Source organism: Heterocephalus glaber, unplaced genomic scaffold, assembly GCF_053883595.1.
Source record: "Heterocephalus glaber isolate CG9 unplaced genomic scaffold, H.glaber_assembly_v1.0 deba00001509, whole genome shotgun sequence".
Taxonomy (NCBI): Eukaryota; Metazoa; Chordata; class Mammalia; order Rodentia; family Bathyergidae; genus Heterocephalus; species Heterocephalus glaber.
The window spans coordinates 58245906-58272262 of NW_028258325.1; the positions used below are offsets into that span (position 1 = coordinate 58245906).

The following is a 26357-nucleotide window of genomic DNA, read 5'->3' on the forward strand; positions in this document are numbered from 1 at the left end:
CTTCCAACCTAGATTGTTGTATCTGGCAAAATTATCTTTCAAAATTGATTCGGAAATTAGATACTCCCATGACAAAGAACACCTGAGAAATTTCATGAACACCAAACCAGCAGTCCAAACAATTTTAAGAAATATCCTAGAAAAAGACAATGAATGTCACGACTCCATGAGGCCCAGCAGAGACAAGGCACCATGCAAGGTAGGACACTAAAGTGAAAGGGGGGAAAATAAGAAATAAAAGAGCCAACAAGAGTAAAACATCATGTCGAGGATGAGTCAATATTTGTCAATTATAACCACCAATGATAATGCCCTCAATTCACCAACCAAAAGAAATAGACTGGCAGAATGGATTAAGAAGCAAAACCCAGCAATATGCTGTATATAAGAAACACACCTAACTCAAAAGGAAATCCATAGACTGAAAGTAAAAGGATGGAAAACAATTCTCCATGGGACAGGAACACAGAAAAAAGCAAGTGTAGCAATCTTATTTGCAGAAAAAGTAGATTTCAAACCAAAACTAAGTAAGAGAGACAAAGATGGTCACTACATCCTTGTAAAAGGAACAATCCAAGAGGAAGAGATGACAATCCTAAATATATATGCACCAAATACAAATGGCCCCAACTATACAAAACAAATATTAATGGACATGAAAAACCAAATAAGCACTAATACAATTGTAGTGGGGGACCTCAACACCCCTCTATCACAACTAGAAAAAAAATTAACAATGAAATTCTAGAACTGAACCAAGCTATTGAACAAATGGGCTTAACAGATGTTTACAGGGTGTTCTACTCCAAAAAATCAGAAAACACATTCTTTTCAGCTGCACATGGGTCATTTTCCAAAATAGATCACATGCTAGCTCATAGGACATATCTAAGTAAATGTAAAAGAATCAAAGTTATCCCCTGTATATTATCAGGCCATAGTGCAATACAATTAGAGATCAATAACATAAGAAACCACAAAACTCCCACAAACACCTGGAAATTGAACAACACCATCCTGAACAACCAATGGGTAACAGAGGAAATTAAAGAAGAAATTAGACAGTCTCTACAAGTAAATGATAATGCCAGTACAACATACAGGAATCTGTGGGACACAATGAAAGCAGTTCTAGGAGGGAAATTCATAGCAGTGAATGCCCATATTAGGACACCAGAGAGAACTCAGTTAAATAACTTAATGCAGACCCTCAAGCTCCTAGAAAAAGAAGAGCATAACAAACCCAAAGCTCATACAAGAAAGGAAATTATAAAGATCCAAGCAGAAATCAATGCAATGGAGACTAAGATAATGATACAAAAAAATCAATGAATCAAAGGGTTGGTTTTTTGAAAGAATAAATAAAATTGATAAAGCTTTAGCCAGCCTTATCAAAAAAAGGAAAGAAAAGGCTCAAATCCATGCAATTAAGAAAAAGGTGAGGCCACAACAAATCCAGCAGAAATCCAGAGATTTATCAATACCTACTTTGAGAACCTGTACTCTAATGAAATGGAAAACACAGAAGAAATGGACAGATTCCTAGATACATACGAATTGCCAAAATTAAATGAAGGAGATATAGAAATTCTAAACACCCTGGTAACAATAAGTGAAATTGAAAATGTAATAAAAAATTACCAACAAAGAAAAGTCCAGGTCCTGATGGCTTCACTGCTGAATTCTACAAGACATTTAAAGAAAAACTATCACCATTACTCTTTAAACTCATCAAGGAAATTGAAAGGGAAGCAAGGCTTCCAAATTCATTCCTGGAAGCAAGAGTTACTTTGATTCCAAAACCAGGGAAAGACCCAACTCAAAAAAGAGAACTACAGACCAATCTCCCTAATGAACATAGATGCAAAAATCCTCAACAAGATACTGCCAAACAGAATACAGAAGGTCATCAAGAAGATCAGACAACCTGACCAGGTCAGATTTATCCCAGGGATGCAAGGATGGTTCAACATTCATAAATCAATAAATGTAATACACTATATTAACAGAGTCAAGGACAAAAACCACATGACCATCTCAATAGATGCAGAAAAAGCATTTGACAAAATCCAACACCTATTCATGATGAAAACACTACAGAAAATTAGAATAGGAGGTCTTTATCTCAACCTGATTAAGGCTATCTATGAAAAACCAACAGCCAACATCATACTAAATGGTCAAAAACTGAAAAATTTCATGCTAAAATCAGGAACAAGACAAGAATGCCCACTATCACCACTCCTGTTCAATATTGTTCTGCAAACATTAGCCATAGCATTTAGAAAAGAGAAAGAAATAAAAGGAATAAAGATAGGAAAGGAAGAAGTGAAACTGTCATTATTTGCTGATGATATAATACTTTACATAGAAGACCCAAAAAACTCAGTCAAAAGTCTTCTAGACCAAATTGACAGATTCAGTAGAGTAGCTGGATACAAGGTCATCACGCGAAAAACAACAGCCTTTTTATACACAAATAGCAGACCCATTGAGAGAGAAATTTGGGAAATAGCTCCTTTTACAAAAGCATCTAAAAAAATGAAATATCTAGGAATCAACCTAACAAAGGAAGCAAAGGACCTCTTCACTGAAAATTACAGTACTCTGAAGAAGGAGATCGAAGAGGATATAAGAAAATGGAAAGATATCCCTTGTTCCTGGGTAGGAAGAACCAATATAGTGAAAATGGCCATGCTTCCAAAACTACTATATAGATTCAATGCAATGCCAATTGAAATTCCAACAATATACTTCACAGAACTAGAGAAAACAATCCAAAAATTCATTTGGAAGCAGAAGAAACCTAGAATGGCAAAAGCAATTCTAGCCAACAGAGAAATGGCTGGGGGTATCACAATCCCGAACATGAAACAAAGCTACTGTGATAAAAACAACATAGTACTGGCAAAGAAAGAGACCCAATGATCAGTGGAATAGATCAGAAGATTCAGAAACAACTCCAGACATACTCAACCACCTCACCTTTGACAAAGGAACCCACCACCCTCATTGGAGGAAAGATAGCCTATTCAATAAATGGTGTTGGAAAAACTGGATTTTAACCTGTCAGAGATTAAAACTAGATCCATACCTATCACCACGCACTAAACTAAGATTAAAGTGGATTAAAGATCTAAATATTAAGTCAGAAACACTAAACTTGCTGGAAGATAAGTTAGGTAGAAGTCTTGATGATATTGGCATCAGAAAAGACTTTAAGAACAAATCTTCTGTAGCATGGGAGCTAGCACAAAGAATCAACAACTGGGATCTCATTGTATTACAAAGTTTCTGCACTGCAAGAGAAGCTACCAACAACAGACAACCTACAATGTGGGAGGAAATATTTAGCAGCTGTAGCTCAGACAAAGGTCTACTATCGAGAATATATAAAGAACTGAAAAAAATCAGACCCCCCAAATATAAAGACCCAGTTCAAAAATGGGCATCTGAAATGAACAGACATTTCTCAGACAAAGAAGTAAGAATAGTAAATAAACATATGAAAAAATGTTCAACATCTCTGGTCATTTGAGAGATGCAGATGAAAACAACACAGATTCCACCTCACCCCACAAAGAATGGCTACTATCAAGAAATCAACCAATAACAAATCCTGGCAGGGGTGTGGAGAGAAAGGAACACTTCTCCATTGTTGGTGGGAATGTAGATTGGTGCAACCAGTGTGGAAATCAGTATGGAGATACCTCAAAGAACTAGGACTATAGGTCCCATTTGACCCAGTTATTCCCCTGCTCGGTATCTTCCCCAAAGAATTAAAAGAATCATACCACAGCGATATATGTGCACCTATGTTTATAGCAGCACAGTTTGTAATAGCTAAAGCTTGGAAACAGCCCAAGTGCCCATGACTGGAAACCGGATAAAGAAGATGTGGGTTTTTTATAAAATGGAGTACTACTTTACCATAAAGAATGAGAAACTAGAGATATTTATAGCTAAATGGAGGCACATTAAGGCCATACTCTTAAGTGAAATAAATAGGACACACATGTGTAAAAACCGAATAGTTTCTCTAGTGTGAGAAATTGAAAGTGTAAATAAGGATGAAAATGATTAAAATGAATAGTTGATTATTTGAAATAAGAAAAGGTCCAATGTTTTGGTGATGGTGGAAGGGGAAGGGAAAAGGGCAGAAGGGAAAGGAAAAATTACGAGAAAAAAAAATGGAATGAAACTCTGTGTAAATAGGGAAGGGTAGAGGGGGTGAATGGTCCACAGGTAATGGGGAAAAAAATAAGAACTAAGATACATCATGTTCTGCTACAAACACCCAATGATAAATGTAAATGTATTTTATACCTAAAATGTACCAATAAATATATATTTAAAAAATCATGTACTAAACTTCAGTGATATTACAGTAAAAAACAAAAAACTTGGTGAATTCAAGAGGACATGATGAAAAAGTTTATGGAATTATATAAAATGACCAATGTGATATGGGAAAAACAAATGAAACATAGAAGTTACCAAATGGTTCAAAACAAGAAGGACAATTTACCAAAGATAGAGACCACAGAAATATATCAGGCAGAAATGCTAGAAGTTAAAAATAATTAGATAAATGTATACATTTCAGAAATGACCAATGTGAACACAGGTTTTCAAAATCAAGAGAAAGATGGTAAATTATTCAATGAAGCTTTTAAAAATGATAGAACAAGAAAAATTCATCCAACACCTAGTAGATGATGCTAAGAAGACCAAATTAAGGCTAAATGGAGTTAAGAGAGGAGTGAGAAGGCAACTTAGATGGAATTTTTAAAATCCCTTTAAAGAAATCACAATAGAAAACTTTCTAGGCTGGCCCAGAGGTAGGGGCTTCCAGGCCACCATCCATCCTGCCACTCCCAGCCCAGAGGAAGGGGCTTCTGAGGTGCCATCCCACAGCTCCTGGCTTACAGAAAGGGGCTTCCAGGCCACTGTCCATCCCACCGATACCAGCCCAGAGGAAGGGGCTTCTGAGCCACTGTCCCACCTCTCTTGGCCCAGAGAAAGAGGCTTCCAGGCTGCTGTCCCACCTCTCCAGCTCAGAGGAGGTGAGCTGCTCGGGTGCCAACATTATCCCCTGTCCAGATGGAAATGAGAAGACATGTAAATAAGTCTCAAAACCAGACTTCCAGATTACATACAGCAACCCCAAAGGGAAATGAGATGGAACACTCTGATACTCAACAACCTGGACCCCCTGAAATGGCAACAAAAGAGGATCTGGGAAAAAATGAAATCAGAAATAATTTCTCAGATAACAGGAGAAATTGGGCCCCTAGTGCAAGACATGATTAATAAATCTAGAGAGGAGCTCAGAAACATGATGGAATCCCAACATAGGAAACAAAAGGAATCCATAAAACAGATGCAAACAGATTTTGAGGAGATAAAAATCTCCATTGAAAATATACACAGCAGAATGAGCCAATGTGAGGACAGAATTTCAGATACAGCAGATAAGATTGCAATTAGTGACCAAGAAGAGAAAAATTATTTCAAAATTGTAAGGGAACATGAAAAATCAATCCAGCAGCTGCTACACGATGCAAAGAAGAATAACATAAGCCTAACTGGAGTCAAAGAAGAAATAGGAGAGGGTGCAGATGACATACAAAACTCTTCACAGAAGTGATGGCAGAAAACTTCCCAAGCAGGGGAAAAGAACTTGACATACAGGTAAGTGAGGCATATAGGACTCCAAATGCCTTGACCAAAAAAAAAAAAAAAAAAATCTACATATAGGCATATAATTGTTAAGATTATAGAAACTCAACAGAAGAACAAAGTTCTACAAGCAGTTAGAGAAAAGAAACAAATCACATACAAAGGGAAGCTCACCAGAATCAGAGCAGAATTCTCAACACAAAACTAAAGACAAGGAGAGCTTGGAGTGATGTATTTCAAGCTTTAAAGGAAAGTAGCCTCCATCCCAGATTGATGTACCCTCCAAAACTAACTTTCAAATTTGATGGAGAAATAAGATACTTTCATGACAAAGAGCACTTTAGGAACTTCATGAATACAAAACCAGCACTCCAAAAACTTTCAGACAATATCCTAGGAAAAGACAATGAGGATCACAACCCCAGGAAGCAAAGCAGAATGAACCCATCTGACATGACAAGAAATTAAATGTAAATGGGGTGAACCCAACAAAAAGAAAAAGTCATGGCAATGATAAGTCAATATGTTTCAGTTATACCCATCAATGTTAATGGTCTCAATTCACCAATCAAAAGAAATAGATTGGCAGAATGGGTCAAGAAGCAATATCCAACAATGTGCTGCATACAAGAAACACACTTAATTCAAAATGACACTCATAGACTGAAAGTTAAAGGGTGGAAAACAATACTCCATGTGATGGGAACCTGAAAAAAGGCAGGAGTAGCTATCCTCTTTGCAAATCAAGTAGATTTCAAACCAATACTGATTAAGATAGACAAAGAAGGACACTACGTACTTGTAAAGGGAACAATGTAAAAGGAAGAGAAGACAAACATAAATATCTATGCTCCAAACACTAGTGCACTCAAACATATAAAACGAACACTAACAGACATGAAAAGTTATATATACACTAATACAACTGTAGTGGGGGACCTTAACACCACACTGTCACAAATAGATAGATCAACTAGACAAAAAATAAGTAATGAAATACTAGAACTCAATCAAACTCTTGAACAAATGAACTTAACAGACGTTTACAGAGTCTTCCACCCCACAAAATCAGAATACACATTCTTCTCAGCTGCACATGGGTCATTCTCCAAAATAGACCACATACTCACATATAGAACATGTTTAAGTAAGTGCACAGAAATTGAAGTTATCCCCTGTATATTATCAGACCATAGTGCCATGAAATTGGAGATCCATAGCAAAAGAAACTAGAAAAATTTCATAAACACATGGAAAATGAACAACACACTTCTGAATAACCAATGGGTCACAGAGGAAATTAAAGAAGAAATCAGACACTTCCTTCAATTAAATGACAATGACAATACAACATATCAGAACCAATGGGACACAATGAAAGCAGTCTTATGAGGGACATTTATAGCAGTGAATACTCATATTAGGAAAACACAGCGAGCCCAATTAAACAACCTAATGCTAAACCTCAAGCTTCAAGATAAAGAAGAGCAGGACAAACCCAAAGCTCATACAAGGAAAGAAATTATAAAGATCAGAGGAGAAATCAATGCAATGGAGACTAAGAGAATGATACAAAAAAATCAATGAAGCCAAGAGTTGGTTCTTCGAAATAATCAACAAAATTGACAAACCCTTAGCCACCCTTGTCAGAAAAAGGAAAGAAAAGGCCCAAATCCATGCAATTAGGAGTGAAAAGGGTGAAAATACAACAGACCCAGCAGAAATCCAGAGGATCATCAATACCTACTTCCAGAACCTATACGCCAATAAGATGGACAACACAGGAGAAATGGACAGATTCCTAGATATATATGAATTACCAAAGTTGAACAAAGAAGACCTAAAATTTCTAAACAAACCAATATCAATCAATGAAATTGAAAACATAATTAAAAAGTTTTCAACTAAGAAATGCCTGGGCCCTGATGGCTTCACTGCTGAATTCTACAAGACACTTAGAGAGGAACTGCTGCCACTGCTGTTTAAATTCTTCAATGCAATCGAAAGGGAAGCAATACTCCCAAATTCATTCCTGGAAGCAAGCATCACCTTGATCCCCAAAGCAGAGAAAGACCCAACCGAAAAGGAGAACTATAGGCCAATCTCACTAATGAACATAGATGCAAAAATCCTTAATAAGATACTGGCAAAGAGAATGCAGAAGATCATCAAGAAGATCATCCAACCTGACCAAGTGGGATTCATCCCAGGGATGCAGGGAGGTTTCAACATAAAAACCATATGTATATCTCCATAGACATAGAAAAAGCATTTGACAAAATCCAACATGCATTTATGATAAAAAACCCTACAAAAAATTGGAATAGATGGTCTCTACCTCACCTGATAAAAGCCATCTATGAAAAACCAACAGCCAACATCATACTAAATGGTCAAAAACTGAAACCCTTCACACTAAAATCAAGAACAAGACAAGGATGACCACTATCACCATTCTTGTTCAATATAGTTTTGGAAACATTAGCCATGGCAATTAGACAAGAGAAAGAAATAAAAGGAATAAAGCTAGGAAATGGAGAAGTCAAATTGTTATTATTTGAAGATGACATGATACTGTATATAGAGGACATCAAGAACTCCACCAAAAGCCTTCTAGACTTAATAACCAAATTCAATAAAGTAGCTAGATGCAAGGACAACACACAAAAATCTATAGCTTTCCTCTACACAAATAACAGACTCACTGAGAGAGAAAAAGGGCAAATAATTCCTTTCACAGTAGCATCCAAAAAACTGAAATACTTAGAAATTAACCTAACGAAAGAAATCAAAGACCTCTTCTCTGGAAACTACAGCACTCTGAAAAAAGAGATTGAAGGTGATATCAGAAAATGGACAGACACCCCCTGATCCTGTGTAGAAAGGATCAATATAGTGAAAATGGCCATACTTCCAAAACTGATATATATACTCAATGCAATTCCAATTGAGATCCCAGCAGCATACTTCACAGAACTTGAGAAAACAATCCAAAAATTCATTTGGTACAAGAAGAGACCCAGAACAGCAAAAGCAATTCTAGGTAATAGAGACATGGCAGAGGGTATCACAATCCCCAAGTTGCAACTATACTACAAAGCTACTGTGATGAAAACAACATGGTACTGGCAAAGAAACAGACCTGAGGACCAGTGGAACAGATTAGAAGATGGAGAAACAATGCCAGACACACTCAGCCATCTCATCTTCAATAAAGGAGCCAAACACCCTCACTGGAAGAAAGATAGCCTCTTTAATGAATTGTGCTGGAAAAACTGGGTTTCAACTTGCCAAAGATTAAAAGCAGATCCATATCTCTCACCATGCACTAAACTGAAATCGAAATGGATCAGAGATCTAAATATTAAAACAGAAAAACTGAACCTGATAGAGGAAAGGTTAGGTAGCACTATTGAAGACTGGTGTAGGAAAAGATTTTATGAACAAAACCTCAGTGGCCCATGAATTAGAACAAACAATGAACAAGTGTGATCTCTTCTCATTTAAAAGCTTCTGCACAGCACAAGAAACCACCAGCAGTGTGAAGAGACAACCCACAATGTGGGAAAAAATCTTCACCTGCTCTTCCTCAGACAAAGGTCTACTATCATGAATCTATAAAGAACTTAAAAAGATCAGACCTCCCAAATTTAAAGACCCAATCTGAAAATGGGCATCTGAAATGCACAGACATTTCTCTGACAAAGAAGTAGAAATAGCAAATGAATACATGAAAAAATGTTCAACATCCCTGGTCATTGGAAAGATGCAAATGAAAACAATGCTGAGATTCCACTTCACTCCAGAAAGAATGGCTGCTATCATGAAATCAACCAATAACAAATGCTGGGAGGGCTGTGGGGAAAGAGGAACCGTGCTCCACTGCTGGTGGGAGTGTAGACTGGTGCAACCACTGTGGAAATCAATATGGAGATACCTCAAAGAACTAGGACTGGAAGTTCCATTTGACCCAGCTATTCCCCTGCTTGGTATCTTCCCCAAAGAATTACAAGAATCATACCACAGTGATATATGTGCACCCATGTTCATAGCAACACAATTTGTAATAGCTAAAACTTGGAAACAGCCCAAATGCCCATCAACTGGAGACTGGATAAAGAAAATGTGTTTTTTTTATAAAATGGAGTACTACCCAGCCATAAAAATGAGAAATTAGAGACATTTGTTGCTAAATGGATGCACATTGAGGTGATACTCTTAAGTGAAATAAATAGGACACACATGTATATATACCAAATAGTTTCTCTAGTGTGAGAAACCGAAAGAGTAAATAAGGACTAAAACGTATAATAGATAATGTGAAATAGGAAGAAAAGAGGCAAAGCGGAAGGGGAAATGGGAGGGGTAGGGGAATGGAAGGAAGGGAATGGAATTAATATGAGAAAATGGAAACAAAATCTTTGTAAATAGGGAGGGATGGAGGGGTTGAAAGGAGGGCTGGGCAAGGGTGAAAAATAAGAACCAAGAGAGATTATGCAAAGGTGCAAATTTCCAATGATGAATGTCATTATATTGTATACCAAAAATGTACCAATGATACAAATGTATAGATAATGCAAAACAGGAGGAAAAGGTCCAAAGGGTAGGGGTAGTGGGTGGGGCAGTGGAAAGGAAAGAAGGGAAAGGAAAAATGATGAGAAAGGAAAAAATGGAAACAAAGTCTTTGTAAATAAGGAAGGGTGGAGGGGGTGAAAGAAGGGCTAGGAATGGGGAAAAAAATAAGAACAAAGATGCATCATGTAAAGGTACAAGTTCCCAATAAGAAATGCAAATGTGTTGTATTCCTAAAATGTACCAATGAAAGAATTTAAGTAATAAAAAAATAAAAATAAAAAATAAAACCAATTGTAATTGAAAAAAAAAAACAAAAGAAAACTTTCCAGATAGGAGGAAAGATTTCATACATGTAAGCAAGTCTTACAGGACACCAAATTATAAAAAAGAAAAAAAAAACTCCTCATGACACATCTTAATCAAGAGGTCCAACAAAAAGAATCTTAAAAGCTGTCAGAGAAAAGCAAAGAACCACATATAAAATTAAACCCATCAGGATTACAGTGAACTTCTCAACACAAACTTTAAAGGCCAACAGAGTCTGGAGTGAAGTATCTCAAATCCTAAAAGCAGACAACTTGCAACCCACATTAACATACTCTGGAAAATTTTCTTTCAAAATATATAGAGATATAAAGATAAATAAGGTCATTCCAAGAAAAGGAACAACTTAAAAGATGAATGAACACCAAACCAACACTCCAAAAATACTCAAGAATATCTTAGAGACAATGAAACCAACAGCCAAAATTTCAGATGGAATGAATACATCAATCAAGGCAAATATATGAACAAAAAATCAAAATAAAGAAGTTATCAACAAAAATAACAAAATGTCATGAAAAAGTCAACAACTTTTAGTAACAAATCTCAATGTTAATGGTCTCAATTCCCTGATTAAAAGACATAGATTGGAATACTGGACCAAAAAATCAGAATCTAATAGTCTGTTACATTGAGTAAACACATCCGATCAAAGAAGATATTCATAGACTAAAATTTAAGGGATAGAAAACAACATTTCATGCACCAGTACCCCGAAAGCAAGCAGAGATAGCAATTTTAGTCTCTGACAAAGTAAGTTTCAAACTGAAAGTGATCAGATGAGGCAAAATTCATTGCATACTAGTTAAGGGAACAATTCAACAGGAAGAGATACAAATACTGAAGCACCTATCTTCAAAAAATCAAATACTGAAGGACATAAAAGATCAAATAAATATCAACACAATCATAAGGGTAAGCTTAATACCCCACTTTAACAGAGACAAATCAACCAAATAAAAAAATCAACAAAGAAATATCATAGTTGAACTATACTTCTGAACAAATGGACTTAATAAATATCTACAGTTTTCTTCCCTACTACAGCACAATACACATTCTTCTCAGCAGCACACAAAATTTTCTACAAAATAAATCACACACTAGTACTTAAATAAATACAAAAGAATTGAAATCACCTTATCTTTATTATCAGATCACAGTGCCTTGAAGCAAGAAATCAATTACAAAAGAGACCACAGAAAATATAACTCCTGGAAACTTAATAACACAATCCTCAATACTCAACATGTCACGGAAGAAATTAAGCAATTTCTGGAATCAAGCAATGCCAGTACAACACACCAGCACTTATGGGACATGATAAAATCAGTCCTAAAAGGAAAGTTTATTGCAATCAATGCTCACATTAGTATGATCACAAATAAATTACCTAATGCTGAACTTCAAGATACTTAAAGAACAACAAACCAAGAACAAACCAAATTTAAGAAGGGATATTATAACATCAGAGTGAAAAATTAATGAAATTGAGACTAGAAAAGCGATACAGAGAAAAAACAAGTTGGAGAAGGTGAGCCGGTCCCAGCACCTGGAAGGAAGCTCCCCCGCCGCCATCCCACACTCCTAGGACAGAGAAGCTGAGCTTGTCCCAGCACCCAGAAGGAAGCTCCACTGCCACCATCCCAAGCTCCTAGGGCAGAGAAGGTGAGCCGCATGGGCGCCAGAAGCACCACCTCCCCAAACGTGGAAATGAGAAGACATGTAAAAAAGCCTCAAAAACAGACTTCTGAATCAACTAAAGCAACCCCTAAGGGAAACAAGATGGAACAATCTGATACTGAACTACGTGGACTCTCTGAACTGGCAACAAAAGAGGATCTGGGAAAAATGAAATCAGAAATAATTACTCAGATAACAGCAAAGATTTTGCTCATGGTGCAAGACATGATTAATAAATCTAGAGAGGACACAGATAAAAAACTAGAGGATCTGAGGAACATGATGGAATCCCAACATAGGAACCAAACGGAATCCATAAAACAGGCACAAATAGATTTCCAGGATATTAAAAACTCCATCGAAAGTCTGCATAGCAGAATGAACCAATGTGAGGATAGAATTTCATATATAGAAGAAAAGATTGCAATTAGTGCAGGAAAAGAAAAATTGCTTTAAAATTATAAAGGGACATGAGAAATCAATCCAAAAGTTGCTAGACGATGCAAAGAAGAATAACATAAGACTGATTGGAGTCAATGAAGAAAGAGGAGAGAGTGCAGATAACATAAAAAAATTGTTCACAGAAGTGATGGCAGAAAACTTCCCAAGGAGGGGAAAAGAACTTGACATACAGATAAGGGAGGCATATAGGACTCCAGCTAGCCTTGATAAAAAAAATCTACACATAGGCATATAATAGGATTCCAGAAATCCAACAGAACAAAATTCTACAAGCAGTTGAGAGAAAAGAAACAAATCACATACAAAGGAAAGCCCATCAGAATCACAGCAGACTTCTCAATGCAAACCCTCAAGGCAAGAAGAGCTTGGAGTGATGTATTTCAAGCCCTAAAGGAAAACAGCCTCCAACCCAGATTGATGTACCCTGCAAAACTATCTTTCAAGATTGATGGAGAAATAAGACACTTTCATGATAAAGAGCACCTCAGGAACTTCATGAATACTAAACTGGCACTCCAAAAAATTTTAGACAATACCCTAGGAAAAGACAATGAGGATTACAACCCCAGGAAACCCAGCAGAATGAATCCATTGGTTGTGACAAATTAAACACAAAGGGAGAGAATACAACAAAAGAAAAAGTCATGACAAGGCTTTTAAAACTTCGAACTTCATCTCCCTAATGAGTGTATAATTCAATCTTGTTATTGTACTGATTAGTATTTTTCTGATTCTAGACTTGCACACCTTTCCTTGTGCTATACTGGCTTTTATCATCATCTTATGTCTACTTTTTAATTGGGTTGTCTATTAATGAGCTGTAAGGATTCTTTATGTATTCTGGTCATAGGTTATATGCATTGTAAATATGGTCTGTTTAAGGACTACTTTTCATTTTAATGATGTCATTTAAAGTTCTAAATTTTGATGGAATCTCATTTATCAATTTTTTTCTTTTATACATGATGTCTTTTGTATACTAGGTAGCTCTTGCCTACCCTGAATTCATAAACATTTTCCCTTATAATTTCTTCTTAAAGTTTTATACTTTTAGGCTTTCATATTTAGGTTTATAGATTCCTTCAAGTTATATTCATGTATGGAAACAAAGGGTTGAGGTTAATTTTTTATATACGGATACCAGGTGTTCTAGTGCTGTTTGCTGAAAACACTATCTCTTCCTCGGCTCTTGAATTGAGTTTATATTTTATAAAATGCTAATGTTAAATAATCTTTCAAAACTCAGTGGACCACATATGTGTGGTTCTATTTCTAGATTCTCTGTTTTATTCAAATGATCTGTATGTCTTTCCTTACACCAACACTCTGTTAATTACTGTAGCTTTAGAAGGAGTCTTAAAATTAGGTACTAAACATCTTCCAATACTGTTTTTGTTTTTTTTTTAACTTTTCTAGGTCCTTTGTACTTCTACATAACTTTAAATTTCAATATCCAATTCTTCATTTATAGCAAATATACATAGACCTGAGTTTTTATATATACCTTGTGCTTTCTAATCCTGCTAAATTCAAATACAAGTTCTAGAGGCTCCTAGAGATTTCTAGAGGGTATTTTCTCTGTAGATGATCATTTCATCTACATATAAAGATTTTGCTTCTACCTTGCCAATCCTATCCTAATTGTTCCATCTTATTGCTAGACTATTTTGGTGGGGACTAGGTTTCAAAGTTTAATGGACAGATAAAGAGTGAGCATATCTGCCCTTGTTCCCCACCTTAAGGAGAAAGCATTGTATCTTCTCCATTCATAGAAGGCATTCTCGCTGGAAGTATGGAGTACATGTCTTTGATCTGTTCAGAAGGTTCTGTTCTACTTCTAGTCTCCTGATAGCTTTTACCATGACCAGCTGTAGAATTTAGTCCAATACTTTTTCTCCAACTAGTGACAGGATCATATGGCTTTTTCCTTTCCTCTGTTAAAATGATGACTTTTGGGGGTGGATCTTCCTATGCTGAACCAACACTGCCATCCCGATAACAGAACCACTTTCTACATACTGCCAGATCTGACTTCTAATAGTTTGTTTTGTTAAACAAATTTCTATGTATGTTCATACTTTTTTCTATTATTATCTTTATCCAGTTTTAGGATTAGCACATTGAGTTCCTAAAATGAGGGGAGAAGTGTTCCTTCTTTCTTCTGCTTTAAATGTTTGATATAACTTATCAGTTAAAATGTATATGAGCCTGTTGTCATATAGGGAGGTTTTCAAGCTAGGAATATATTTTCTTTAATAGGTGCTATTCAAATTTTATATCTCCTCTAGAGTTAGTTTCATTAATTTGTCTTCCAAGGTACTTCTTAGAAGTTGTCAAATTTATTTCAAAAAAGATTTTTGTAATATGCTTTCTATATCCATTTAAATTCTGTAAAATCTGTGATATTGTCTCCTAGATCTTGATATTGTAATTTTTAAAATGTATAATTGATATTGTGTAACAGGAAGAAAAGTTCTAAAGGAGCAAGGGAAGTGGGAGGGGTAGGGGAAAGGAAAAAGGGAAAAGAAAAAATACGAGAAAAGGAAAAAAATGGAAACAAAGTCTTTGCAAATAGGGAAGGGTGGAGGGAGTAAAGGGAGGGCAAGAGAAGGAGAAAAAAAATAAAAACCAAGATACTCATGTAATGGTACAAGATCCCAATGATGAATGTAACTGTATTTTATACCTAAAATGTACCAATAAACTTAATGGGGAGGAAAAAAAGAGAATAAACAAGTTGAAGTGCTGGTTCTTTGAAAGAATAAACAAAATATATAAACCATTAGCCAAACACAACAAAAGAGAGAAAAGACTCATGTTAATGCAATTAGAAATAAAAAATTGAAATTTCCAGGAGAAATCACTGAAATTTAGAAGATGTTTAATAACTAATATGTAAAATTGTATTGTAACACCAAATATCTTCAAAATCTTCAATGAAATTAAAAGAGAACGAGTACTTCCAAACTCATTTCTGGAAGCCAGCATCACTTTGATGCCAAAACCAGACAAAGACCCAGGTGAAAATCAAAATTACACATCAATTTCCTTAATGATCATAGATGCAAAAGTCCTTAATAAGATACGGCAAAGAGAATGCAGAAAATCATCAAAAGTATCGCCAGAAACTAGAGATATTTATAGCTAAATGGATGCATATTGAGGTCATCCTCTTAAGTGAAATAAACAGGACACACATGTGTAAATACTGAATAGTTTCTCTGGTGTGAGAAGCTGAAAGTGTAATTAAGAACACACATGGATGAAATGCCCTAATAACATATTTCTCAGATTGTGTTTCCATCACATGTCATATGACTGTATTGAAATATAAATTAGGGAGAACTTGGCTTATGTTGTATTTTCTAGCTAACTGGAATTTTTTTTCCAGACCACTATTTGTTCACTGTTGGTTTGGGGGATCTTTCTGAAACAAATCACATCCTCTGGTGTCTTGTTGGTGCTTGAGATGTTTTTTTGTTATATGGAAAAATGTTTAAGTGCTTTTCAGTTTTTTATTGTGGTTGAGTTCTACTGTATTTTAATATTATTGTAGTTTTTTCCCCTTGCATTGTTCTTCTTTGAATGGTTTTAATTTCTATATGTGTGTGTGTTTGATAATAAAGTTATTTTATAAAAAATGTATCATACATCATCACCAACTAAGTTTTGTCTCAGAGTTGCAATGATGGATTCATATACACAAATAAATAAATGTAATATACCACATAAACAGAAGGAAGGTCAAAAACTACATGATCATATCAATAGATGCAGAAAAAGCATTTGACAAAATACAATGTCCATTTATGATTTTTTAAAACTTGAAGAAAATAGGTATAAAAGGAACTAATCTGAATGTGATAAAAATCTACTTATGACAAACTGATGGCCAACATTATATTAAATAGAGAAAAATTGAAAGTTTGCCGTCTAAAATTAGAAATAAGACAAGGATGCCCACTATCACTGCTTCTGTCCAACATAATACTCAAAGCATTAGCCAGAGCAATCAGGGAAGAGAAACAAAAGAAACATGTATAGGAAAGGAAGAAGTCAAATTATCATTAGTTGCAGATGCCATTATTTGGTACATAGAAGACCCAAAAAATTCCACTACAAGTTTCCTAGGATCAATAACCAAATTCAGCAATGTAGCAGGACACAAAATCAACACATAAAAATCAAGAGCATTCCTGTACACCAATAATGAGCTCACAGACAAAGAAATTAGGAAAGTAATACTACTCACAATAAATACGTAGCACATAACTTAATCAAGAAAGTGAAAGACCTTCACAAAGAAAACTGCAGGACTCTTTGAAAAAGGAGTTTGAGGAGGACACCATAAAGTGGAAGGATATCCCCTGTTCCTAGAGAGGCAAAACAAATATTGTCATTTTTCCAAAACTGATATATAAATTTGGCACAATCCTAATCAAAATACCTACAGCATTCTTTGCACATACCTAGAGAAAACAACCATAAAATTCATATAGAATCAGAAGAGAGCAAGAATAGCAAACACAATCCTGAGCAACAGGAGCAAAGCAGGAAGCATCATAATACCTGATTTGAAGTTACATCACAAGGCTGAAGAGATTTGAAAAAAAAAAAAGCATGATACAGGTACAAAAGTAGACATAGATTAATGGAACAGAATAGAGGATGCAGACACAACTCCAGATACATTCAGCTATTTGATCATTGATAAAGGACCCAAAAGCATACAATGGAGGAAAGACAGCCTCTTCAACAAATGGTACTGGAAAAACTATCTATATGCAGAAGTTTGAAGCTAAACCCGTGTCTCTCACCATGCACTAAACAAAAATAGAAATGGATCAAATGTCTAAATATTATACCAGAAACACTTAATCCACTGGAAAATAAAATGAGTAAAATTCTTGGTGTAAACAAGTAAAAGTCATTGGTGTAGGCAAGGACTTTATGAACAAAACTTCAAATCCACACAAAATAACAGCAATAATCAACAAATTAGATACATCAAATTATAAAGCTTCAATAAAGCAAAATAAACAACCAACAGACTGAAGAGATAACCTATAGAATGAGAAAAAGTTGTCAGCTATTCCTCAGACACAGAACTAATATCTAGAATATATAGAACTAAAATGTTTAGCCCCCCCAATAAAAGACCCAATAAAAAGTGAAATGAATAGACACTTCACTGAAGAAGAAATACAATGGGCAATAAATATATGAAAAAATATTCAATATCTCTAGCCATTAAAGAAATGTAAATTAAAACAACAGTAAGATTTTTCTTATGCCAGAAAGAATGGAAATCACAGAGAAATCAAATAATAACAAACACTGGCATGGATGCAGTAAAAAAGGAACAATTCTACAATGTTAGTGAAAAATAAACTAGTGCAACCATTATGGAAATCAACATGGAGATTTTTCAAAAAATTAAAAGCAGAAATTCCATTTGACCCAGCTATTCCCATTCTGGGTATCTTCTAAAAAGACCTAAAAACATCATATTCCAGAAATACATGCATACCAATGTTTGTAGCAGCACAATTGTTAATACTTAAATCTTAGAAGCAGCTTTATTCATCAACTGATGAATAAATAAAGAAAATGTGGTGTCTATACATGATGGAATATTACTTGGCTACAAATAAGGATAAATTTGAGACATTTGTAGGAAAAATATACCTTGAAAACACAATGGTAAGTGAAATCAATCAGACACACAAGCTTAAATATCATATCATTTCTATTATTTGAGTCATCAAAAGTACAAATAAAGAAAAAAAGTACAAATAAAAAACAAAATAAAGGATTGATAAAAGGAAACAGGGAAATAGATCTTTTGCAAATGGGAAGGGCACCAAGAGTCTGAGAGTTAGTGGAGGTGGGGTCGAAAAGAGGACATAAAAAGATTTATGAGGCATCATGTACATGTACTAACTACCCTCAGTGAGGATAATCTTTATATGTTGTGAACATGAACTAAATAATAATAATAATTATTATTATAATTATAATCATAAAAACAGGGAAAGGGGATCTAGAGATAGAGGGAGGAAGGTGGCTAAGGAAGGTAAGGGAATAAAAAGAATCAAGATATGTTCAGTACATGCACTGATCCCCTAAGATGAACAGAAACATCATATACTCTAAACATATGTGAATAAAAATATTACAAGAGTATTTAGTGACGTACCCAAATAATCACTTTTTGCTCCCCTCCAAGATTTTATCAGTAATGTGAATAAAGATGTGGAGGTTAACATTTTCATCTGCCCAAGATTCAAAATTGACAACACAAACCTATAACCTGTATACCAAAATCAGGGTTCAAAAAGATGCCCATGCTCCAGAACAAGATAGAGTAGACGTACTCATCCAAAACTTTTGCAGACAAACGAAATCTAAAAAAATTTTCTAGCAACAGACTTGCACTCAAGAATGGCTTATAGAAGTTACTAAAACAGAAAAAAGTGATTTTTTTAAAAAGGAATAATCAAATTAGGAAAGAAGGAAGAACAAACCTGTGAATAAATATATTTTCCTTCTCTTCTTGAGTTTTCTAAGTTATGTTTGGAAATTGAAGAAAAGTATCCTATGATGCATTTCTCAATATATATATATATATATATGAAAATGTAATATTCATATTTATTATAATAGTTTAATGATATTCTGATCATGGAAGTAAAAAGAGAATTGAAGGAAGATAAGTTTTCTATTCTTTAATCCACTTAAACAGGTAAGATGTCAATACCAGTAGACAATGATAAGATATAGGTATGAAGATGGAGAGGGAGTGAGAGAGAAGGAGAGGGAGAGACAAAGACAGAGGTAACAAAAGAATTACTAAAGTTTTTCTACAGATAGTCAAAAACAATAGATAAATTAAAAAGAAATTCCAAAAAGTTACTGCTTGATTTTATTCATATGACATTCTGGAAATCACAAAATTCTAGAGATGGAGGACAAATTAGTGAGTGCCAGATGTTAAGAATATGGGCAGGGGCTGAGAGTGCTACAGTAAGGTAGATCTTTGTAATGATGGTATAGCCTTCAGCTTAATTTCAGTGGTGGTGACATAAATTTTTACAAGTGGCAAAATGCCATCAACCTAGACACACTTTGTAGTACTGTTAATTTTTTGGATTTTATATTGCACTGTAGTTATGTTAGATGCAACTATTGGGGAAAAGTGGTACACAACTCTTGTATAATCTTTTTATAACTTCATGTAAATTAATAGTGATTTCAAAAAAGGTGAACAAAACCTTATGCAGCACACTAATATTATAGGCAACTAGGTTAGATAGAAATTAATATCCAGTCAGAGAGGGACTGGGCTCTCAAGAAAATAAAGACATCAGAATTGTGGCTGGAGGCGCATCTGAAGACCAAGCCTCAAGATGAAGATACCATGGCCAGGCCAGCGAACCTCCCTAAGGAATAAACAATAACTTGGAATTATATTGTAATTAGCACCACCTAATCCAGTGAGTCCAGATAGGCATCAGTCGCTCACGTGTGTGACCAGAGCATCTGGATCCATCCCTTCCCAAAATGCCTTTGTTTTTTCTGTGTACCCTTGCTATGTGACCTGCTTCCCAACTGGATCAATGTTAGCTAAGCAGCTATACTTTTAATCCTATATGTTAATTGTAGTTTGATTCATGTTGTACCCACATTGTGACTTTGCTGTATAAATTAACCCTGCCAAACACCCTCAGAGGTAACCCACTTCCAAGACCCCTCCTGTCTGTCAGGAGCTATCTCTCAACAACAGGAGCTATCTCTTTCCTACTCTTAACCTCTGTTGTCCCTTGAAATTTATTCTTTGATATCAGGGGACATGAACTTGGCATGGGTGACATTTAACAAATTGGGAGTTACATTTCTCCTATGTCACTAATAGATAAACCCACTTACCTGGCATGCATCTCTTTTTCCTTTTAAGGAACCAGCACATAACATTCTTGGAGTTATACCACCATTGTAAACTTGGGGTGTATTGCAAGTTTTAGTGTCTATTAGATTGACTTGTACTTGCCGAAGATGATTCTGAGTGTTACCTAAAAGGAAAAAAGTTTTTTTATTTGTAGATATGCATATACTTTGTAAACCTGAAGAAAGTCTTTAATAAGTACTAGATAAGATGGTAATATTTAATCTTAGGATATGTATGATTTAGATACACTAAAATTTAAGAAGATAATTTTTTCCTAACTAGAGAATTCAGGTACATAGGAAAGAAACTCAAGTTGTTTGAGTAAATTCTAATCCAAAGTTAAGATTATGGAGAAATTTTGTTTGGAGAGAACAGTGGATTTACGATTATCTAATCTTCACCACTGGGTATCTCTGAAACCAGCTAATTCTTTAGGAAAACATCCAGTGGATAGTAAATATATTTGCTCTTTCAGATACTTTACCAGCATCATTACTGTAGCACTTATATAATTAATAGTAAATCAAAGCAGGAAATAATTTATACATCTTCTAAATGACATAAAGTTTGACTTAACCCTGGTCCATATCACCAAACAATCAACATATTTTGGAATAAAAACATTTTTTTTCTTAAATGTCTTGGAGTCCCAAATTAAGCCAGTAGGATTTAAGTTTTTCTTTAGACGCCTACCATTATTTTGTACTACTCCAAATCCTGTCACAAATACTTCATCCCCTGGGAGAAACTCATGGGTGGCATCAGGGAGACAAATTCTATGTACTGCATTTGTATAAGGAACAGGGCTAGAAAGCTCTGCAAGTGAAATATCATAATCATGCAATGAGTGTGTGTATTTTTCATGGACAATTATCCTCCGGAGGCCTCTTTTCATTTTTGGAGGATTTATTGTTACTCCAAAGGAAGCAGACCATCTGCCTGGGTTTTTATACCTAAGGAGAAAAAATAAAGAATAAATTCTATTTTACTGTGCTACCAATCTAATCATTTATATGAAATAATTTAGTTCAAAGCTGTCAATATGGTTTTTCTTTATTACTTTTAATAGTTGCTATCTATAAAAATAAACCCTTTCAATCTTAGAATCATGGTCGGGGGCAGATCAGGTGGAAAAGCTAACGTGGCTCATGTGTTAGGTTGTAAATGCCAAGTCACCCGCTGCAGAGCCAATGACCTTTTGGTGTTATGGGCCAACAGTGACTCCAAAGTGCATCCAGAAATAATATCCTGTACAGAATTAGAAAACTACATTTATTCTATGTGCTTCACACCCTCAACCTACAAATATATATATTTCTCTAGAAACCATATAGACCATACAACAATTTAATGAATCATTACTGTTCTATATTCTGTAGATATTTGACACTGGGTTGAAAAGTTCTATATTCCTTATGACAGAGCTAGTCAATATATTCAGTTGCATATTTTGCTACTTCCCAATTTATTCATATCTAATTTAGCTTTCTTCCTACATGGAAATCCCCCCCCTCATTGAGATCAATCCTACAATCTGTCCAGCTTTCATCTCCAATAAAGATACTCAGTGGATACTCAGTTCTTCTTTTTAATATCAAGCTTAAAGTACGGAGAAGGCTTTAAAGTTCATGCTTTTTTAAAACAGATTATCATATGTTTATCGATGGATAATTTATCTTCAGAAATATATTTTGACACCATTTTCAATTCCAGAATACAAAACCTCTCACTAAGATTCATGAGATTTCAACTCTTTTGTGCTACCTACTCATGAATATATAGCAGAACACAGTGCCTTTTATTCACCCCAATTATTTTCAGGGCTTAGGACTTACATTTGAAAGCAATGAGCAGCACTCACAAGCCATGAACCATTGATTAAAGTTGCTCCACAGCGATGGACCCCATCCCACCGCAGACTGGTTTGCCACGGCCACTCTCCTTCTTCTACCTCTGTCCCACCAACAATCCTGACACTCTCTCTCACAGATTTAGTCCTTCGAGTCCCACAGCCTACCAAAGAAAAATGATGCACTAATTAACAGTTGTGTTGTTTTGTTTTCTTTAAAATTTGTTTACTACAGAGATTATGTAAAGGTGCATATTTCCAATGATGAATGTCATTATATTGTATACCTAAAATATACCAATAAAATAAAATCTTAAAAAATTTGTTTACTAGTACATATTTTGGTACATAATGAAGATATTCATTGTGGGTAATTGGGACATGCACGTGACACATCTTAAATTTTTTTAATGTCCCTTTTTCCTTGCCTTCCAACACCTCTTAGTCCCCATCTCATTTGCCAATACCTGCCTCCTTATTTCTAATTGTCTATTTTTTATTTGTCCTTTGATTTATTTGTAGCTCAGGTTTCTCATGTAAGAGAACCCATACAATTTTTAAACAAACTTAAAGAAAATAGATATAGAAGGACCTCAACCTGATAAAAACCATTTATGATAAACCTATTGGCAGCATAATATAAAATGAGGAAAAGCTGAAAGCTTTCCCTTCAAAAGCAAAAATCAAGCAAGGATGTCCACTATCACCACTCCCGTTTAATATAGTACTCTGTTATGGTTTGAGTCTAGATGTCCCTCCAAAGCCTCATGAGATCATAGATGGGTGAATCTAGAGTGTGTGATGCTAGGATTAAGGGCATGTGATTATTAAACCACTACATGTGAGTGATTGGTTTAGCACCACCCTAATAGCAGTAGTCTGAATAAAATAAAAGGAGCAGAAAAACACTGTTAAAGTCCCTTGTTGCTTTTGCTGTCTTCTGCTGCCATGAACTGTTGCCCCTAGCCATCTTGGTTTGGAGCCAGTTGATTATAGACTGAAAGTTCCATGAACTATAAATCAAATAACCCTTTTCCCTTTAACTTTGGGTGTCAGGTATTTTGTCTCAGCAATAAGAGAAAAGTAACTAACACATATTCAAAACATTAACTGAGCAATCAGGCAAGAAAAAGAAATAAAATTGGTATGTATAGAAATGAAGAAGCCAAATTATCACTATTTGCAAATGACATGATCTTTTACATAGAAGGCCCACAAAACTCCACCAAAAGACTCCTAGAATTAATAACCAAATTTAGAATTTAGCAATTTAGCAGAATACAAAAACAACACACAAAAATCAATAGCATTCCTATATAACAATAATGAACCCATCAAGAAAGAAATTAGGAAAACAATACCATTCACAATAATAGAAGCTGTTCTAAGTATCAGTTTATGTTACCACACACCAGCTTTCTTCTACTTTGTGTTTACGTATCAAATGTTTTCTCTTGTTCTTACCCTTCTGTAGATCTAAATTGTTTCAATAGTTAACTCCTATTCATCTTGTAAGGTTTAAATCTCTCCAAGACAGATTTCTCAATTTCCCTGCCTCCATACTGGTTAGTTATGACTTCTTTGATGCTTCTTAACAACAGTAACAACAGCAATAACAACAAAACAGATTGTATGTTTGTATATATTGTATATGTGCATTTGTGTATATATTTTTTCCTCAGAATTATTTATAATATGGTTTCTCAACTTTGACACCAATGACATTTTGAATCATATAATTATGTGAAGGGCAGTTGTTCTGTGCATCACAGAATGTTGTGCAGGATCCCTGGCCTAACACATATTAGATATTTTCAGTAGCATTACCACCTACAATCATGAAAAAAATGCTACAGGAGTACATGCTACCTTGGGTGATAAAAGTGCCTTTGGCTGATTCTGGAACTATATGCTCATACATTAGTCTCCTGAAAGTAGTCCTAGCATATGAGCTGCTTTAGGTCAGGATTGTATGTTGTCCTTTTGTATCTCTATTGTGGAGGCCCAACAAGGCAAAGACATACGTCATTTATATAATGGGATTATCTTTTGGCTCAGTAGTTAAATTGATAAATTAATAAACATTCCTAACTGACGAGTAACACAGTATCTTCCATTTTAAAAATAAATGTAGTATTGCCAATTCTGTAACTAGTAAATGTCTTATCTGAATCATGGTGAGGCACTCTGCTGTAGGAAAAGGGAAGACTAGAGTCAGCACTTTGACAATATGGCTAATACAATCTTAATAAATATATTAAACTTACAATTGTTCAGATAGCTGTCTGATTCTGTATTGTTGATTTCTGAAATACGCAGAAGTGGTATAGAATTAGGTCAGCACATCAGAATTGTACTAAGCCTCTGAATATTTCAAACACTAGAAGTCTGCAAAATTCCTTTATAAGCCAATACCACTGAGCTATAAAGAAAGCAACATAATTTATCATAGACATTGAATTTTCATTGCTTTGTAGAGGAGGCGGGACATGAGCAGTGCACTTTAAACTTTAATGTGTGTAATAGTCAATGGGAGCATGTTTATAATGCAAATTCATGTTTCCCTCCCCAATAATTGTAATTCAGTTGTTTTTATTAAAAGTCCAAGAATATGAATTTTTATACCAGAAAATAAGACTCCATTAATCTACAGTCCTTCTTTGGGAAATATCTAAACCACAGTATTTACTCCCTAACTGCAATGATACTTTTACTAACCATTATTTCAGATTATTTTACTCAGTTTCTAGGTATAGTCCCACCTGTAAAACACATCCAAGTGGCATCTCCAGAAATTGGTCTTCACACACATTAGAAACACTATTAACCTTTTTTAAGTTATCTCTGTGTCTTGGTTTTAGAAAGAGAGTATGCCATCAAACTGTCATTCAACTTGAGCCAATAATTCTTCACTTGTTGACTTCTCTAAAGTCTGACCCTAACCCTATGAAAACACTAACTCAAACAACAAAAGCATAATACTCTAAGCGCTCACGTTTTGTGGATATCCAATAATAGAAGTATTCTATTTGAACGTGGCATGACAGATGTTCTAAATGCAAATACATCAATCTGTTAATTTCTTTTTCACTATTTAATAGTACCGACTTTCTGGAAATATGTATTCTAGAAATTCTTCTTTTTGGCTTTCTCCATATAATTATTTCCGGGGAAAATAGCAAACATAAAGAACTGACCATTTCACTTAAATTACTATTAAGGAAACCACTTTTGATCTCTTTGCTTCAAATAACTTATTCATCTCTCTCTCTCTCTCTTTCTCTCTCGCTTTTCCTAGGCAAAGTCCTCCTTGTATGTTGGGACTACTGCCAAGATAGTCTTCACAGATGTGTAACTTGTGTGCCCACACTGGGCCCCATACTAAGAATGTCCTGGTGTTTAGTTTAATGCTGTGCTGTTGCTATAGAGAAATTCTTAAAAATTTAATCTGTAACTTGTGCTTTGAAAGAGAAGTCCAAAAGGATAATGGAGCAGAAAGTAAGCTGAACAGATAGACACAATGCTTGCCACTCTATTTGTATATATCATTCACAATTCAAATTCAGAAAGCAGATTTTGGGATCCACAATGTGTGGGTGTTCAGCCAGACTCCAAGCAAGTATGAGTAAGTGTGCCTTGCCTATCACTATGAAACAAGAAGCCACTGACAGTCCCAGGGATCCAAATGTTTTGTTTAAATCAGAACACTCTTAGAACCCAGGAAGAAAGTAAGGGCAAATTCCAATAAACACACATGAACATAAGACCCTGTCATGTCCTTTTTTCTCCTGTTACTTCTGTGGATTAGCCAAAGGCTTTTGCTGAAAATAACAT

The 26357-nt window shown here is 35.0% G+C and overlaps 1 protein-coding gene across 23 annotated transcripts in view; it reads right to left on the bottom strand.

The window, feature by feature from the left end:
• The window catches only part of LOC101702191 (transmembrane protease serine 11E), a 155484-nt gene that overhangs the window by 17986 nt on the left and 111141 nt on the right, over nt 1-26357 (bottom strand). For 21 of the 23 annotated variants that reach the window (XM_087187743.1, XM_087187737.1, XM_087187732.1 and 18 more), the window contains 4 exons: nt 24791-24829; nt 22510-22687; nt 21368-21627; nt 20656-20798 (listed from right to left, as the gene is read on the bottom strand). In XM_087187743.1, coding sequence (XP_087043869.1) covers nt 20656-20798; nt 21368-21627; nt 22510-22687; nt 24791-24829 — 620 coding nt within the window. The remainder of the gene's footprint in view (nt 1-20655; nt 20799-21367; nt 21628-22509; nt 22688-24790; nt 24830-26357) is intronic. The other 2 variants (XM_087187749.1, XM_087187748.1) reach the window with 1 other exon arrangement.